The sequence below is a fragment of the Felis catus genome, chromosome D4 (assembly GCF_018350175.1).
Source record: "Felis catus isolate Fca126 chromosome D4, F.catus_Fca126_mat1.0, whole genome shotgun sequence".
NCBI lineage: Eukaryota > Metazoa > Chordata > Mammalia > Carnivora > Felidae > Felis > Felis catus.
The window spans coordinates 84,379,265-84,398,075 of record NC_058380.1 but is presented as its reverse complement, the minus strand read 5'-3'; the positions used below and the strand labels follow the sequence as shown (position 1 = coordinate 84,398,075).

General features: G+C 38.3%; 1 protein-coding gene across 8 annotated transcripts in view; it reads left to right on the top strand.

Annotated features, from left to right (window-relative positions):
- MAPKAP1 (MAPK associated protein 1) overlaps positions 1–18,811 on the top strand; it is a 246,002-nt gene that overhangs the window by 17,230 nt on the left and 209,961 nt on the right. For 7 of the 8 annotated variants that reach the window (XM_019816522.3, XM_019816521.3, XM_019816520.3 and 4 more), the window contains 2 exons: positions 12,780–13,107; positions 15,539–15,628. In XM_019816522.3, the coding sequence (XP_019672081.2) occupies positions 12,849–13,107; positions 15,539–15,628 (349 nt within the window). In that variant the 5' untranslated portion in view covers positions 12,780–12,848. Of the gene's footprint in view, positions 1–12,249; positions 12,275–12,779; positions 13,108–15,538; positions 15,629–18,811 lie in introns of those variants that run through there. The other variant, XM_045043067.1, reaches the window with a different exon arrangement.

The window sequence follows — 18,811 nt, the reverse complement described above, 5'->3', positions numbered from 1 at the left end:
TCTCTCACCTCCTTCAAATATTAACTCAAATGTCAGATTCTCAGTGAGGCGTTCCTTGACTATTTATAATTGCAGCTGTGGCTCCACCACCTGGCATGCCCTTCTCTCTTGCCTGTGCTGTCTTACCATAGCACTTCTTTTTTTTTTTTTTTTTTTTTGCTTTTTAATGTTTATTTTTGAGACAGAGACAGAGTGTAAGTGGGGGAGGGGCAGAGAGAGAGAGGGAGACACAGAATCCGAAGCAGTCTCCAGGCTCCGAGCTGTCAGCACAGAGCCCGACGTGGGGCTCGAACTCACAAACCGTGAGATAATGACTTGAGCCGAAGTTGGACACTCAACCGACTGAGCCACCCAGGTGTCCCTACCATAGCTCTTCTAATTTAGCATATAATTTACTCTTTTGTTTTGCTTGTCTCCCCCACTAGAATGTGTACTCAGTGAGGGTGGGACTTTCTGTTTTGTTTTCTGCTGTACTCTTTGCATTCTAGAATAGTGCCTGGCACGTAGTAGGCTTCCATAAGTATTTGTTGTATGAATAAATTCAACAAACGCATAGTACTTACTACCAGCAGGCACCGTGCTGGGTAAATTATTTGGTGGAACTAGTGACAAAGTGCAGTGCAGTGGGGCCACACAGAAGGGAGCAGCTAACCTGCTGTGTGGGATTCACTGGGGAGGTTTCCTGGAAGAATTGACCATTGACCTGGATTTTGAGGAATTAGTAGGAGGTAGCCAGATGAAGAAGGGTGGATAAGCTTCAGATCAAGTTTGATGATGGAATGCAACTTGTCTTTACTGTAGCAATTTAGGCTTTGATTTTCCTTAGGGCATGTTAAAATTTCAGTAAACAGATGCTGGGCGTTGAGCTTGTTTAGTACCTTCAAAGATTTGAGCAGAGATTTTAGCGGGAAAGTTGTATAGTTTAGTCTCAGTATAAATGAAACTGTTCCGAGGGGGTTGGAAATGACCACACATTTAGTGGCTTCACACAGCATATCATAGCGGAGTTTCTCAACCTTGGCATCATTGACACTGACCTTTTGGGGAGGTATAATTCTTTGTTGTGGGTACTGTCTGTGCATTGCAGGATGTTTAGCAGCATCTGTGGCATTTATCCACTACATGCTAACAGCACCCACCCCTAATGTGACAACCAGAAATGTCTCCAGACATTGCCAATGTCCCCTGGGGAACAAAATCACCTTCCAATGGAGAACCATCACATTAGAACCACTGCATTACTGTTGGGGTCTAGGTATTCCTACCTTTAGCAACTTTACAAATGATTGGGCAGGGGGAGAGATTTATACCTCTATACAGTAACCACATTTCAGATTCTAGAAGTGGATCAAAAAGTTTGAAATCAGTTCCTTATACATGATATTCATATAACTGACTATATTGAAGGTAGACTTAAAGTGCTTTTAAAAATTTGGACCCTGCAAATTGGAGATGAGTTCACAGGATGGGATTCTTGAGTTCCACTTTGAAGAATAAGGTTTGTAGTGGAGAGGGACACATCTCAAGGGGATTATCATTACCAAAGGCTGAACCATGTTCAGAAAGTTCTGGGTGTTGTCTGCTGGGGAGAAGGGGCAGGTGAGTAAAACTGGGTTGTATATCAAGGCAGAGGTGTCTAGGCTGTTTTCCTGCACTATTTTCATTTCTATTGCTGCTTAATAAATTAACACAAACTTAGTGGCTTAAAACAATACAAATTTATTGTCTCTCAACGGGTCAGGAGTTACAGCTTCATTTGGGTTTTCTGCTGAGGGTCTCAAAGGGATGACATCTGGAGGTTTGATGAGGGAAAGATTGCTTTCCAGGCTCTTTCAGGTAGAATTCATTTCCTTGTGGCTGTATGACTAAAGTCCTCATTTCTTGCTACCCATTGGCTGGGCCACTCTCAGTGCCTGCAGGTTATTCTCAGATCCTTGCCATATGTTGTTCCATAACTTGGCTGTTTGCTTCTTTGAGGTCAGCAGGAAGATACCTCTCTTCAGTTGCCTATGATGGAGTCTTATATAACAGTAATCAGGGCGTAACTTACCCTCCACACGCCCCCCCCCCCCCCCCCCCCCCACCGGCCCCTGCCGCCACACCAGCCCCAACACTTTTGCTATACTCTGTTGGTTAGGTTTTATCCACACTCCAGGAGTGGGCGTGACACAATTGCATGGATATCAAGAGACAAGAATTTCTGGAGTCATCTTTGAATTCTGACTACCATACACACTTTCAGCTTCTTGGAAGGCAGGGGCCAAATCTTTTTCTTAGCATTATATCTCTGGTGCCTGGCACATAGTAAGTGCTTTATAGATATCTGTCAGATGAATGTAATCAGTGAATGAGTATTTGGTGGGCAGTTGAGTGCTATTTATGGTTTCAGCTCCTATACTGAAATATTTCAGAAATTTCACACTGGGAAGCAGTCTTGTTTCTCTGGCATTATTCATTTCTTCACTCTAGGTAAAACTATAAACACTTTTACCTGAAATATTAAAGTAAAATCTGAAATTATTTGTTTATTGCCACAAGTGTCAATCAAATCTAGTTATGTCAGAGAGACAACCCCCAACGGAAAAATAATTTAGGGCTGCATTGCACCAAACTGGCAGATTTATTGTAACAGCCATTTCTGGTTGTTGGCATGTTTGGAGTTTTGGGGGTGGTGGGGTGGTTAGATTTTCTGAAGTTTCACATCTATTACTAGCTATTAAGCATTATTTCAAAACACTTCAAAAATACTGATTGCTTTATAATGGCTGCATAAAAATCCGGATTTTAGTCTAACTTGTGCTTGCAACTTTATATATAGTTTGGTGTTATTAATAATTACAGTTCTTTTTTTTTAAGGTCTCATTTTAAGTAATCTCTTTGGGGCTTGAACATATAAACCTGAGATTCCTTTTTTTTTTTTTTATGTTTGAGAGAGGAAGAGATAGAGCGTAAGTGAGGGAGAGGCAGAGAGAGAGAGGGAGACACAGAATATCCCATCCAAGTACTAACCAGGCCCGACCCTGTTTAGCTTCTGGGATGAGATGCGATTGGGCGCGTTTAGGGTGGTATGACCATAGACAGGAGACACAGAATCTGAAGCAGACTCCAGGCTCCGAGCTGTCAGCACAGAGCTGGACGCAGGGCTCAAACTCATGAACCACGAAACCATGACCTGAAGTGAAGTCTGACGCCTAACCAACTGAGCCACCCAGGTGCCCCCACTGAGATTAAGAGCTGCATGTTCTTCTGACTGAGCCAGCCAGGTGCCCCTACAGTTGTTCTTCATACTTGTGATAGGAAACCTCTATTGAGCAAAATTCAGCCCTTCCTTGAGTGGCCCATTGATAAAATGCCATTTTATCTTCACAAAATCAGACATTTCTTATAGCAGAGTCTGTTTCTCCACTAGGCCTTGCTTTCCAAACTGGGTTTATGAGAATTCCAGTATGTGCCAGGGAATATTGGAAGCCACAAAGTAAGCATGGTATATATTCCTGGACTATCAGTTTTAGTGACGTATTCAAAGGTAAAACTTTTTCCTGTTAAAACAATACAGGTGCAGTATATTATAGGATAGAATGCAGAATATGAATAAATTCTGAAAGTAAGTTTCTTATAGCCTGTTGCTTTAGGTGGCTCCCCCAAGGTTCTCTAATACCTTGATTTATGGCCACTGTCCTCTCCCCTTCGGGTGTGTCCGTGGACAAGTTTACTGTGCACTACCATCCTTTAACTGGATGTGGCAGATGGTAAGATTCAGAGACATTTCAGGTAGAGGTTAGTGGCCCAAGAAAAATCAAGGGCCAGGGTCTCTTGTTCCAAAGGAGACATTTTACAGGAGAGAAAACCTGGTCTCCTGGTAGGTTGGTGGGGGTCTGGCTGGTCCCAGGTGGCCTCAGTCACGTATCAGACCTCAGCAGGATAACTGGAATCACGGACAGCTGAGCTTGTCCACATGGTCTTTTATCCCAAGCCGCTTTTTCTTTTTTTGAAATTAATTAATTTTTCCCAAGCTTCTTTCATTGATTCACATGTGTTCCAAAGAAGGTGATAGCAGAAGTTTGCAAGGTCTCTTGAGGCTGAGGTTCAGACATTCCTTCCATTACATTCTGTTGGTCAAAGCAAATCACAGCCTGAGCCTAGATTCAGGGGTGGGGAAATAGACTCCTCCTCTTGATGGGAGGAACTGCATTGACTGGCCTTTTAAAAACCCATCTTGTACAAGTTGTTTAGTTCCCATAAGCATTAATGTTTTTGATCTATAAAGTGGGGATGATATTAATACTTACTTCTTGGGGTGGTTGTAAGGATGAAATATACATGAAAGTACAGCTGATAATAAGAGCTCTCAGTAAACATCATCAATTACTCTTCTTCTGTTTCTGCCTAATGAAAGCCTGGTCATCCCTAGATGCGACTTTCTTCCTTCCTGAAGCCTTCTGTAACTTTCTTGTCTCTTGAAAAACATATTGTCTTAGTGTTTTATTTGGTGGTTAGTATGTGTTACCTTATATTACTTTAATGTATGTACACGAGGTAGCTCATCTGCCAAAGTTTGTAAGGCTCTGGAAGGTGCAGGCCAGTGTTCGTACAATTTTTTGTAGTATTGCCAGTGCCTAGCTCTCAATGATGTTTCGTAAATGAATCCCATATTATTTAAAAGAAGATACAAGCATTTCTTTTTGGTTGTTTTGAGTCTAGCAAGTACTTTTATGAAAGAAAAAATTAAACTCTCCAGATATAGAGTCTCACCATTGCTGTTTAATGAAATTAGGCATATTTACGTGGAGATTTTAATTCTCTAAAGGAACAAAAAGCTTAATTTTTGCTGGTCTAAAAAATAAATGAAGGTTTAATTTAGAGTTAAATTAGAGAGTTAGAAAAAGAGATTTTAAAGCAATAAAGTGCATTTTATTTTAATGGTCATTTCAATAATTTTCAAATTTCAGGAGGTATGAACTTTGAAGTTTAACTGGATCAGAGGATGTTGAAATCTTAGTAAAACACAGGATCTGTTGGTTTTTATAAATGAAAGACTTTATAATGATAAAAAGGCTTGTTTTCCTAAATTGTGATCGTTTCTTGTGCAAAATAAATGTGAGTGCTTCTGTAACACTCTTAAGGAGTCCTGTATAGGAATCAGGTTTAACTTGAAGTTAATGCTAATAGCATGAAGTCGGGGTACAGTGAGGAAAGGTAAAAAAAAAAAAAATCTCACATCTGCTGTTACATGTTGTTAACTCCCTCAGCAGACGTTAAATCATTTCAAGTACAATAATAGTGTGGGAGGTAAATTAACTAACCATTAACAATCTTATAAATACACAATTAACATGCCAACATTTATATGACACATTGATGGGGCAGCAGTAATTTTTGATTGGGAGTTTGCAGACCTTGGAGAAGCCTCAGGCTGTTGCTTATTCAGACAAGTTTTCACAGATTGCAGGTGAGGGGGCTTGAAGTCTGTTTGGCAGAGGGAAGTGGGTGTACAGAGTGTTTTGAAAGTCCAGGAAAGGGAATCCTTTAAATCATTGGCTGGACTTGAGCGATTTAAGTCACTTTCAAGACCTATGTCAGGTCCTTAGGGAGTAAAGAAGTATAGAGGGGGCTCATTTGCTTGTGCTGGGGTTATTTAAAGAAGTAGAATATTTCAGGTATGGACTTTGCTTATAGCTGAAGTTGCATAAATCTCTAGGGATTTTAAGAAGATACTTACATCTAACTGGGAATTTAAAGTAAACCTTTCCTCTGTGGTTTCAGGTCAACAGGTAAATGATCTTTGAAGTTCCTTTCTTGTGTAAAATTTTGTGATTTTTTTTTTTTTACTTTTGAACAACCACTATATGCACTACTGTTGTATAAATCATAGTTGCACGAGTGGAGGGGAGGCTAAATGTCTATTCTGCATAACGCATTTACTGTATTACATCTTCCACAAAGACCCTTGGGAGAAATTTTTGTAAGGCCCCAGATCCCAAATAACAACAGGATTTTTTAAAATCTTGTTTATTATGACTGTTGTAATGCTTTGTTCATTTTTGTTTTGAGAGGCTGTATAATGCTTAAGATTCTCAGAATTATTAACTATCTTGCTTTGGGCAGGTTTTTGATGTGCCTCAGTTTTTTCATCTATAAAATGGAGACAGAAATACTATCTCATAGAATTATTTTTAGAATTATATGAATTAATCCACCTAAAAAGGTAGCTTTAAGTTAAGTTTAGTTACTATGATTGCTTTTTGCTTCTGGGATTCTGCAGTCTTCCTGTGGCAAATGTACAAGATCTTACAACATTCATCCAGAATTGCTTATCCTCTGCCACTTTTCTCATCTACTTTTTTACTGTGTTGTATCTTATGTTTTTCTATAAGCCATTGCAAAGAAAATTTGGAGAGTGTGTATAAAGTTATTATTAAAAATAGACTTGTATTTGGGCTCTGGGTTGACAGCTCAGAGGCTGGAGCCTCTTTTGAATTCTGTGTCTCCTTCTCTTTCTGCCCCTCCCCAACTCATGCTCTGCCTCTCTCTCTCAAAAATAAATAAACATTTTTTAAAAATTAAAAAAAATATACTTGTTCAGGGGTGCCTGTGTGCCTTAGTCGTTAAGCGTCTGAATTTGACTCAGGTCATGATCTCGTGCTCTGTGGGTTTGAGCCCCACGTTGGGCTCCGTGCAGACAGCTCAGAGCCTGGAGCCTATTTCAGATTCTATGTCTCCCTCTCTCTCTGCCCTCCCCTTCTCGTACTCTGTCTCTCCCTCTCTCAAAAATAAACAAACATTTAAAAAAAGTTATTTTAATTTTTAAAAATATTTATTTATCTTTGGGAGAGCATAAGTGGGGGAGGGGCAGAGAGAAGGAAACAGAGGATCCGAAGCAGACTGTGCTGACAGGCTGACAGCAGCGAGCTGGATGTGGGGCTTGAACTCCCAAATCCGGAGATCATGACCTGAGACAAAGTCAGTTGCTCAACCGACTGAGCCACCCAGGTGCCCCCAAAATTGTTTTTAAAAATAGACTTGTATTAAGACTTGATATCCATTAAAACCTACTAAAATTTTACTTCCCTGTTTAGGGCATGTTCAAAGTTAACACAGGTAGGTTGCATGGTCACTAATGAACACAAATGGTTATGTAAAGTGGTAACAGCATCCAAAGTGTACCTAGAACAATATTTAGCACATAGTAGGAACTTAATAAGTATTTGTTGAACAAATGAAGTAAGTATAAAGAGAGACCTACCCAGTACGTTAAACATGGCTGTCATTATGGGGCATCTCATGTCCTCCCACTCTGTGTGGATGTCTCTATTGCTTTCATTTTTAGTAAAACAAATCTCTTGTGCTTTGAGGAACCTGGAGTAAAAAGTGGGAGAATCTTAGAAAAGTAGGACATCTTAGGGGAGCAGATCTCCTGGAGCCTGAAATTGTTTATCTAATGGCCCAAAGATATATAAAAAGGACCAGGTATCTCAATCAAGAATTGGTAATATCCAGGGACGGCATTCAAGGCCCAAAGAAACAGCGTTTGTGAACATTTAGAGTAGCATTTCTGAACCATGTTTTGTGAATCTCTTATACATTGATATGCGTTAGTGTTCCTAGATGAAGACATGTTTAGGGATCAGATAAGTTTGAGATTGGGATATATTGCGTTTCTAGATTCCCCACTTTTAGAGGTTCACAATATACATTAGTAGTTTAAAAGCTTTGAGAAGTCTGGGGCACCTGGATGGCTCAGTCAGTAGAGCATGTGGCTCATGATTTCAGGGTTGTGAGTTCGAGTGCCCTATTGGGTGTAGAGATTACTTAAATAAACTTAAAAAAAAAAAAAGCTTTGAGAAGGCTGTAATTAAACAGCAAGAAGAAAACTTACTTTTGTTTAATGTGACATTTCCTGGACATTTTTTAAAAATGTAAACTGAAAAAATTGTGGTAATACATATAGTATATAACATAAAATTTACTGTTTTAACCATTTTTAAGAGTATAGTTCAGTGGCATGAAGTATATTCACATTGTTGTGCAACCATCACCACCATCAATCTCTCAAACTTTTTATCTTCCTAAACTTATATATACTTTTTAAATATTCCCCATTTTCCTCTCCCTCCAGCCCCTGGCATCCACCATTCTACTTTCTGTCTCTATGAATTTGACTACTCTAGGTACTTCATATGAGTGCAATCATACGATATTTGTCTTTTTGTGACTTTTTTCATTTAGCATGACCTCCTCAGGGTTCACCCATGTTATAGAATATGTCAGAATTTTCTTCCTTTTTAAGGCTGACGAATATCCCATTGTATGTATATACCGCATTTTGTTTATCCATTTTCTACCATGTATTTTTTTTTAATTTTTTTTTTTAACGTTTATTTATTTTTGAGACAGAGAGAGACAGAGCATGAATGGGGGAGGGTCAGAGAGAGAGGGAGACACAGAATCAGAAGCAGGCTCCAGGCTCTGGGCCATCATCAACCCAGAGCCCGACGCGGGGCTCGAACCCACGGACCGCGAGATCATGACCTGAGCTGAAGTCGGACGCTCAACCGACTGAGCCACCCAGGTGCCCCACTACCATGTATTTTTAATGACTATGTAGTATTCTATTGTATGTATTTGCCTTGGCACATCACCACTGATGGATGTGTAAGTTACTTTCAGATTTTCAGTATAACAAACAATCCTGAGATAAATATTTTTGCATAGTTATCTCCTAAGAGCAAATCCTACAAGTAGGGTTGCCCAAAGGATACTCATTATACTTTGAGAGACACTGCCACATTACCATCTAAAAACTGTCAGTTTACATTCCCTTCTGTGCATGAGCTCAGTTCTCTGAACCCTACCAACATTAGGTTTTAAAAATCTTTGATCTTTGCACAACTGATCAGAGAAAATAACTGGTTTTCATCTGTGTTGGGAATATCGTTGTCTTAGAAATCAAATCTACCTTCAAGTGATAATTTGCTGCTCTTAAGTGATTTAAAACATGTTCTTTTGGTTCTGAAGAGTAGCGTTGGGATAGGTTGCTTAGTGTCCCAAGGTGACAGTTTTGAAGGGCACATTGAAGAGAAGCTCTTGTGTCTGTGTTCATAGAAAAAAAGGCATTCCTTTCTGTATGATCACACTACACATGCTCACGTATGACTTATCCCTACTACAAAATTATACAGTCCTTGGAAGTCAGACATCAACCGTTACTGAATTTCTGCCGTGTGGAAGATCCTTTATTGGCAGAAGGGATGTGGTGGTGTGGCTCCTGTCCTTGTGGAACTTACAGTCTGAATCCTCAAGTACATGTCATGGGATGTGGAAGGCACGTTTTCCAGGGCAGACTTGTGGGAATTCCCTGTCAGAACTGGTATTGAATAAATATTTGTTGAGCGAATCCTACTTGTACGAAGTCACAGTACACTAAGTATGAAGTAAACTTGTATGAAGTCGTAGTATACTAATAGAGAAGATATCTGCTCCTGTTGGAATATTTTGGGGCCTCTATACCAGAAGGATAAAGTTAGGGAATTGGTGTGTGCCTTCAGAAGTATTTGCCCATAACTCTTTTCCTCATAAGAGGTGATGGAGTAGATCCATTTTCTTAAAAAAAAAAAAAAAGATTCTGTTGAGGGTGCTTCAGTACACTTTTGTTGCTTTGCCCTTTGACTTGTCAGTGCCTGTTAAATGTGTGGCTTCTCACCAAAGTCCTTGTTTTTGTAGGGGAAAATTGTTCACTATGAAATTGAAAGCACCTGCCATTCTGCTCGGGCCTCATTGCCTTACCCCCACAGGGGAGACACTGTGCTGGCTACAAGGATGTTTGCAGCTTTGGCCATCTGTGATGCTATGATTTTGTTACAAAACAAATAGTCAAATACTTTATAAGTAATTCCGTGGTTGTGTACATCTCTTTGTGGTATCGTAATTACTTTTACAAGTGAAATTTCAGTGTTCCCCTTTAATTCTGTAATGGTTTTCTGATTAAAACACTTAAAATGTTAGGCTGACATTAACATTTCTGAAACTCAGAAATGTGACACTTGGAGAAATCTCCTTGTAAGGATTAGGAAATACAGTAGGGCTGTTTTAGGGTGTAAACTTTTTGATTCAGCGATACCTTACTTTGGCATTTCCCAATAGCCTCAGTGTAAAAGAACTACTCCATGAATATATTTGAAGGAAAAAATGAAGATTAGTATAATTCTTTGATTAGAGGTGCTCCTCAGTTAAATTTTCTCTTAATCTCAGTATCTTTATTTTTAAGATCTACCAAGTGGTATCAGTATAATGTATTACTAGACAAAAATTTATAAAACCTCAGTCTTTATAATGATTTATTAACTAGATTTCCCCCTTTGTTCCATTTCTAGGAGAAAGAAATGACAAGAAATCTGGTGTTAGAGGTCTTTCTAAAAATAAATACCTTCTAGGACTGTTCTAGGAACATACTCAATCCAGCTTTCATGTTCCTTGCATCTCATAATAATTTTAAAGGAGGTGGAAGGTGACCCAGGTGACTTGTGGAGTCCTCTGTCAAAAAGGAAGCACACATTTATTTTACGTGCTGTGAACTTACTAAAGAAGGATGAGATGTTGATATATTTTAGGATTATTTTTAACAAGAATTGAAAACTGAAGTTAGTAGTGATTATTTTTACCATAATCATTATTATTATTAATAGCTAGTATTTAATTATGTGTCAGGTGTTCTTTTGAGCACTTTACCTGCATTATCTCTTATATATCCTCTTATCCTTGGGATCCCCATTTTATAAATGAAAAAAGAAGACAGGCTCAGAGGTTAAGTTTATTTTGACCAGGATCACATAGCTAGCAAGTGACAGGGTTAAGATTTGAACCCAGTCCTGCCTGCGCGTCCTCATCCTAACCAGTGTTCTGTACTACAGTACTCTCCCCTTATTCTCAGGGGTATGTTCCAAGACCCGCAGCGGATGCCGAAAACCATGGATAGTACCAAACCCTGTAAATACTATTTTTTCTCCTACCCGTACATACCTATGATAAAATTTAATTTTCAAATTAGACATGGTAAGAGACTAGCAGCAATAATAAAACAGATCAATTATAACAATAAACTGTAATAAAAGTTACGTGAATGTGGTCTGTCTCTCAGAATACCTTATTGTACTATACTCAACCTTCCTGTGATGTCAGATGATAAAATGTCTATGTGATGTGGGGCGCCTGAGTGGCTTAGTTGGTTAAGCGTCCGACTCTTATTTCGGCGCAGGTCGTGATCTCAGGGTTTGTGGGATTGAGCCCTGTGCCACGCTCCGTGCTGACAGCATGGAGCTTGTCTGGAATTCCCTCCCCTTCCCCCCCCCCCCCCTTTCTCTCTCAAAAACAAACGAAGAAAAAGCCTATGTGATGGTATGAAGCACACTGAATGACATAGGTATTGTGACATAGCGTTAGGCTACTATCATTGATCTCTGACAGTATGTCAGAAGGAGGATCATCTGCTTTTGGGCCAAGTTTGACCACAAGTAACAAACTGTAGAAAATGAAACCACAGATAAGGGGAGACTACCATGTTTTCTTTGCTGAGTATTGGCATTTAATTGAGGAGGTACCATCTTGTTCCCAGAAGAAACATCATTTTAGTTTCAACAGGATTCAGGAAGCAGTTCTTAGAGTGAGGTTTCTAAAATAAGAAATTAATTGAGGGGGGCCACCTGGGTGGCTCAGTCAGTTAAGTGTCAGACTTCTGCTCAAGTTATGATCTCATGGTTCTTGAGTTCAGGCCTCACATCGGGCTCTCTGCTGTCAGCATAGAGCCTGCTTTGGATCCTCTGTTCTGTCCCCCTCTCTCTCTCTGCCCCTCCCTTACTCATGCTTTCTCTCTTTCTCTTTTTCAAAAATAAACCATTACAAAAAAGAAAAAAAAACAAAAAATTAAAAAGAAATTAATTTTTGGTAGCAAAGAAGTTCGATTAATAAAGTTTATTTTTTTATTATTTCTGTAACCTTTTATTTTTTTCAATTTTTTTTTTTTTTTGATAGAGAATGAGCGCAAGTGGAGGAGGGGCAGACGGGGACAGAGGATCTGAAGCAGGCTTCGCGCTCACAGCAGCGGGCCCAATGTAGGGCTCGAACTCACAAACCGAACTGTGAGATCATGATCTGAACTGAAGTTGGACACTCAACCAACTGAGCCACCCAGGCATCCCTGATAAAGTTTATTTGAAAAGCATAATGTTACCTTAAATCAGAAGAAAGGAAAATGTATTTATTGAACAAAACTACTTTGGTGGTACATTTTTGCAAAATTCCTAGTAACTCAAAGTATTGTCTGTGTTCTTTTAGTTACCTCACAACCCTATGACAAAGAGGGGGAAATGTAAACTAAAGAAATACAGTTTCATACCCGAGCTCATAATGTGAGGAAAATACAACTTGTTCTCCCTGACCTTATAAAGTAATGAGAAGACTGCATGGGAATAAAGGGAGAAAGAAAGGCAAATTTATTGTTTTAACAGTAATTATGTGTTTTGAGTGGCCTAAGGAGTCACTATTATTTGTTTTGCAAGAGAAGAAGCCATTCTCACGGATACCATGGAGATCTCATTGACTAGAGCTGTAGCTCCCAGTGCTTATAAGGATTTCCTTTCAGCTTAGACTTAATCCTTGTAAGCTCCTAGGTGCAGGGATAAATGTTGATTTTCAAGGTAGCATTTTACCACATTGATTTGTTTGAAAAATGATTCAGTCATTTTCTTCCTTATTCTTAAATATTGCTGTGTACATCATGTTTCTAGGGAGGTGAGCACGTGAAACAATATGAAGAGGAGAAAATAGCCTTTTAAGGAGATTGGCCCACAGAAAGGATGGCCTTCTTGGACAATCCAACTATCATTCTAGCTCATATTCGACAGTCACATGTGACCAGTGATGACACAGGAATGTGTGAGATGGTTCTCATTGATCATGATGTTGACCTAGAGAAGATTCATCCTCCTTCAATGCCTGGAGACAGTGGGTCAGAAATTCAGGGAAGCAATGGTGAGACTCAGGGCTATGTATATGCCCAGTCAGTCGATATTACCTCAAGTTGGGACTTTGGTATTAGAAGACGCTCAAATACAGGTAAACATTGCCTTTTAGTCATGTCTTCTGAGCTTTAAATCAGTCAACAATCTTACAGAATAATGCATAATGTTGGAATAGCTTTAATGGGGAAGATTTCTGTGTGTTAACAGGAACATGCATGTGTTACAGTAAGAGCGAGTCTAAACACCATCTCCGTCTTCGTGACTGTGAATGGAGAGTGGCACTGGAATGATGTTATCAGAAGGAAGTAGAAGATGAATAGAGGAAAAAGGTGGCTAGGAGAGGCAGGTTGGATGTTCTCTTTCTAAAAAGTCTTCATGTAGAAAGGGAAGTGGACTTACTTTGAGTATCTTCACAGAGCAACATTAGTCCCAGTGGGTAGACTACCTAGTGGCAGGTTTCAGGTTGACATAATAAAGAACCTTTAATATAGAAAGCTGACCAGCCACAGAGTACTGCTGCCAGAGCCATTTCTTGGCCATGGAAGGATTGTGGGAGGCAAAGGGATGTTGGAGGTAAATAGCTGAATATTTGTTCGGGCTGCTGTTAATAGGAGTTGCTACACTGAGTGTGAGATTAGAAAAGGTGCCCCTGTTTTTGATATGTTCTTTTTATTTTCTTAAGTTGATCTCTACCATTTGATCTTTGTGGTTTGAAAATGCTAAACTTTGGTACATAAATATTTAGTGATTATCTTTTAAAAGCTTATCACTGGCCATGTTCCAGCTTATGTGTTTTGGAAACCTTGCAAAGGGAATGTGATGAACCAAGACCTTTACTTAGATAAATTATTTAGAACATATAATGTAGTTCTAATATCACGGGGTATTCTAGGAGGTGATTTTTTTATTTAGGTCATCAGAAAATATAATCTCCTACTAATCAGTAGCAGTGACCTGCTAACTCCCAGGAAACGTAATGGCAGGAAATGTGGTAGAACATTGAAAAGGTTTACATGTTTATTTTCATGGTCCAAATGTAAAATTCACGTAAAGGAGTACTGCAAGATACAATATACAGTGCAAAGCATGTTAAGGTTTTGGTTCAGAATTCAGCATTCTGTGACATCTACAAAGAATAATTTGCTCTCATGATGAAAATAATTAATAGCATTTCCCAGTATCTCAAGGAATTTTTATCAAAATAGGATTTGAGTGAAGGTTTGAATATAATTTAGAACCATTGATTCTCAGTTCTCTAGTCGAAACTGACTTCCTTGCAAGTTATTGAGATGATATCTTGTATGACAGGTTGAATGGATTTCAGTAGGAGAATGCTGCTAAATTGAGAGCTTTATGATTATATTACTTTGGCTGTACCCTTCACATTTATTAATTGCAATTGAATGCATTTTCCTCCAGTGGAATTTGGTTAGATACAGTGACATTATCAGATGCTTTTCCCAGCACAGTTTACATTTCTGGCAAGGTTAGTATCAGTGGTAGTTTCCCTATCACAATGCCAAGGCAGGTGTGTATGGTTTCCTGCCTTGAAAGAGAAATTTACTTATTTATTTTTTGTTAGCATTGTGTCAGGATAGGAAGTTGAAGATTAGCCAGATCTCAAGAAATGGCATCAATTATGACTTCCTTTTCCATTGTGGTTTCCATATGCAGCAGTTGTTAATATATGCTGGACAGTATTTCTTTAAGAGATCAATTCACTGATTTTTGAAGGTTGATCAGCCAGTGGTAATATGATCTCACAAATGGAGGATTTTTAGGTGATGCTTTTGTTACTGTTGTTGGAATTTCTTAAGATAGCACTTAGATGCTAATACTTACAATTGTGGGGTGTCCTAGTGACCAAAGGTTTTACTTTTTAATCCTTTCAGCATATCTTAAAATTTTGTATAAGAAAAATTATTCTTTTTAAGGTTTGACTAATGTTACAAAGATACAAATCATTTATTTTACTACCTATAAACTGTTTCAACCCACTGAAGAAAAGCTATGCTAATTTATATAGCTTTGACATTTTATAATTTTCATGATTTTTAGATAAAGGATTTTATATTTAAAACTTTAATAGTCTAGTCTGAGTTCATTTATCTTTAATTTTTGAAACGGGTAGAGTAATTCATAACAGTAATTTTATTCCTGTAATGTAATATTCACTTCAGTTCATTTGTGCATTAAAATTCCTTTAAGACCGTTATTAATGATTTATATAATGAAATGTCATATTAATCACAGAAGTTTTCACATTTTATTATTCTCTTCCATGTTAATACTATCTTTATGATCTCTATTAATGTTTTATATCCTCTAATTTCAATTATAAATCAAGAATATTTTCATGTTTTTGTTGGTATTTGCTTTTCAGGGGTGCCACCTTTAAAATTTTATGACTTTTTCTCTACATATGCAATATAAAACATCTTTATTCATATAAAGGTAGTTAATTATGTCTTTGTTTATAGTAAACTTTCATTGACAAACTTATAGTTATAATATTTCTTTTCAAGCTCAAAGATTAGAACGACTCCGAAAAGAGAGACAAAACCAGATCAAATGCAAAAATATTCAGTGGAAAGAAAGAAATTCTAAGCAATCAGGTAAATGGAAATAATTTTAATTGTTAATTTGAGATTTATATATGTAGTTTATATTATTATATGAGAGCTTTATTTTTAATTCATCTTTTTAAATCCTCTGAGCAGATACCTCTTGTTTTGAGCTTTGAATGCTTTCACTGGGGTGCCTTTGCCCTCTGAAGCTGTGTGTTCATTTAGGTCTTGTGTTTTTGGTTACTCTTCATTCTGGGTCACAGGAATAGATGTGTGCAAGGCACATTTTGTACAAACTCTCATGCCAGTACCTTGTTCTTAAAGCCAAGGAATACCTATGGTTTGGATGGGCCTCTGGGTTATAGATTTCCTCCTGGCAGTTCCAACCTTGACTTTCTCTTGCCTCATTAGTGACCCCAGTAATAATCTTTTTTGCATATATGCTGATTCTTTTCCTTTAGCTTAACAAGCATTATGTTGCGGGTATTATCAGCATTTGTAGTCTGTGTTCATATGGTATATGTATTAAAACGCTGGCCATATTACATATTTTCAAATCTTCAATCTCAGCAAGAACACCTAAAAAAAAAAGCTATTGAAATATTTTCTAACGTTTATATTGTGTGTCCTAGACTTTCTTTTTTTCTTCTTTCACAGTAATGTCTGCACTCTGTTTTCTCTCTTCCAGCACCTACTAACCACCCTGGCATGTAATAGATGTCCACTCAATTTTTGTTGACTGACTCCATTGCTACATAGTATTTATAAAACTAACAATATTAGTGATTATTGTATTAACATCAGCACCTACCTAGTGCTATTCTAAGCCCTTTACACACATTACCTCCAATGTAATGATCTTAAAAGATACAGATATTGCTGTGGTTGACAGATGAGACAGAGACTCAGTGAGCTTTAACTTGCTAACGTTACAAGGCTAGAAAGCGGTAGTGCCGTGGAGCCGTATTTTGTGGATACCACTGTCTGAAGCTAAAGGCCAACCTCTTTCTGCTAAAACCACACTGTATAAAGTGGTTATTGCTCTCTCCTGCTGTGGTTGTAAACCCAGGCGTGCTCAGTCGGCATGATTTTCTTAATAGTTGCGTCTAAGTGACAGCTGTGTAAACCAGAAATCTCATTCACTTCTTTCTTATGTCTCATTTCTGTGACTTCTATAGTTCTCATGGAATGTCTATTTAGTTTTGCTCTTAATACTTAAAAAAAAAAAATCTCTCCAGGCTGGCCTTTTCTGTTGATCCAGTTAATACTTCTCTCTGTTGTATTTATCAAACTGAAAACCTTGATATTGTTTATCTTGTTCACTTTTTTCGAATTTTTCGTATATCTTGATGCTTTTTCTGTTAATTTCTTCTTAATGAGTATAGAGCCAGTTTATCTAAACTCATCTTTCCAGGTACCCTCTGTTTTGCTTTCTTTGCTTCCTTATCTTAAAACAATTACAAATAAAAAATAGGATGAATAGAGTACCTCAGATATAACAGCATTAATCCCCTTTGCAATGTGAGAAATAAATTCTTCAACTTAAATTTTGATACATCTACTAATCAGACACATCTAATAAATTTTGATACATTTCCCACTCGTTCCTTAAAGTCTAATCCACTTTAACTTCTGTTCAGTGTTTCACAGAATGTGCTGGATTGGGGGCACCTGAGTGGCTCAGTTGGTTAAGCATCTGACTTCAACTCAGGTCATCATCCCATGGTTTGTGGGTTTGAGCCCTGCATCGGGCCCTGTGCTGACAGTATGAAGCCTGCTTGGGATTCTCTCTCCCTCCCTTGCTCTCTGCCCGTCCCCCACTCGTGCTCATGCACGTGTTCTCTCTCTCAAATAAATATTAAAAAAAAAAAAAAAAGTGCTGGAGAAATAGTCTCCTTTTTGCTTTCATTTGGAGCCATACCATTCATTATTTGTGTATACTTCTCTCTCCCTCATTTTCCATCTCTCTTATTTCTGTCTCTCACAGATTTCAGTAATTGACCCTGTGATCTTATTGCTGAAAAAGTTCCGTCTTAATATACCTGGCCACTCTCTGAAATGTTGACCTTGCTTCTGGCCAGGCCAGTGAACTTTGTCAATGCACAGAGGAATGAATGGTCTTGAATTCTCTGTTCATGTGGGTTCCACCATTACCACAGGTTGGCACTCTGGGTGTCCTGAAATGTGTTAGAAAAGTGGAGCCAGCAGTCCATTACACAGCTACCTGGCAAACTGAGCAGCTACTCTGTTTTCACACATTTCTCAAGCACATACTCTTTTTTTTTGGCAAGGAATGCCACAGCCAGATCTTTTTAATCTTAATTGGGAATTTTGGTTAGGTAATCATTTATTCATTCCCTCACTCTTTATCTGCTGTTTACATTTTGTTAAAATCCTTTCGTCTGTTTTTCTTATCTTTGTTTTATTTTATTCCCTACTAGAAGAATCATTATGAATATGGTGACCTCCCCTGGAATGTTTTTCTTCCACGGTTATTCTGTCTGAATCCAGTCCATCCTTTAATACAGCAGAAATGCAGCCTTTTCATTGAAGAGTTGGAAGAGATCTGAGAAGCCTCCTGGTCCATACCCTGAAGTTCTTTATGAACTTTGTATATATACTTTATGTGCCCTGAGACCACATGATAAATGGAATACCTTAGACTAAGATCCTTGTAGTATTTCTGTAGCCAGAACTGTATGGATAAATGTGAAGATGGTTATTGGAAGATGGCTTTGTCAGGAATAGTGTCAAATCAAGCCTCGGTATTTTAAATTTTATTGTTTAAAAAAAAATTTTTTTTAATGTTTTATTTATTTTTGAGAGAGAGACAGAGCATGGATGGGGGTGGGGGGCAGAGAGAGGGGGAGACACGGAATTTGAAGCAGGTACCAGGCCCTGAACTTCAGCACAGAGCCTGATGCGGGGCTTGAACTCACGAGTTGTGAGATCATGACCTGAGCCCAAGTTGACTGCTTAACTGACTGAGCCACCCAGGCGCCCCTTAATTTTATTGTTTTAAAATGGTGTTGGTATATTCTTTATAAAATGTATTATTACCCTTATTCACTGACTCATTTAACAAACATTTCTTTCATACCTTCTGTGTGCATCTTAACTCTATGCTAGGTGCTTGGAGGAATATGCGACTCCTGTCCTCAAGAAGTTTGAAATCTAATGGGAAGACAAAGGCATTTACACATAAAGTCAAATAGTGACTCAAAAACAATG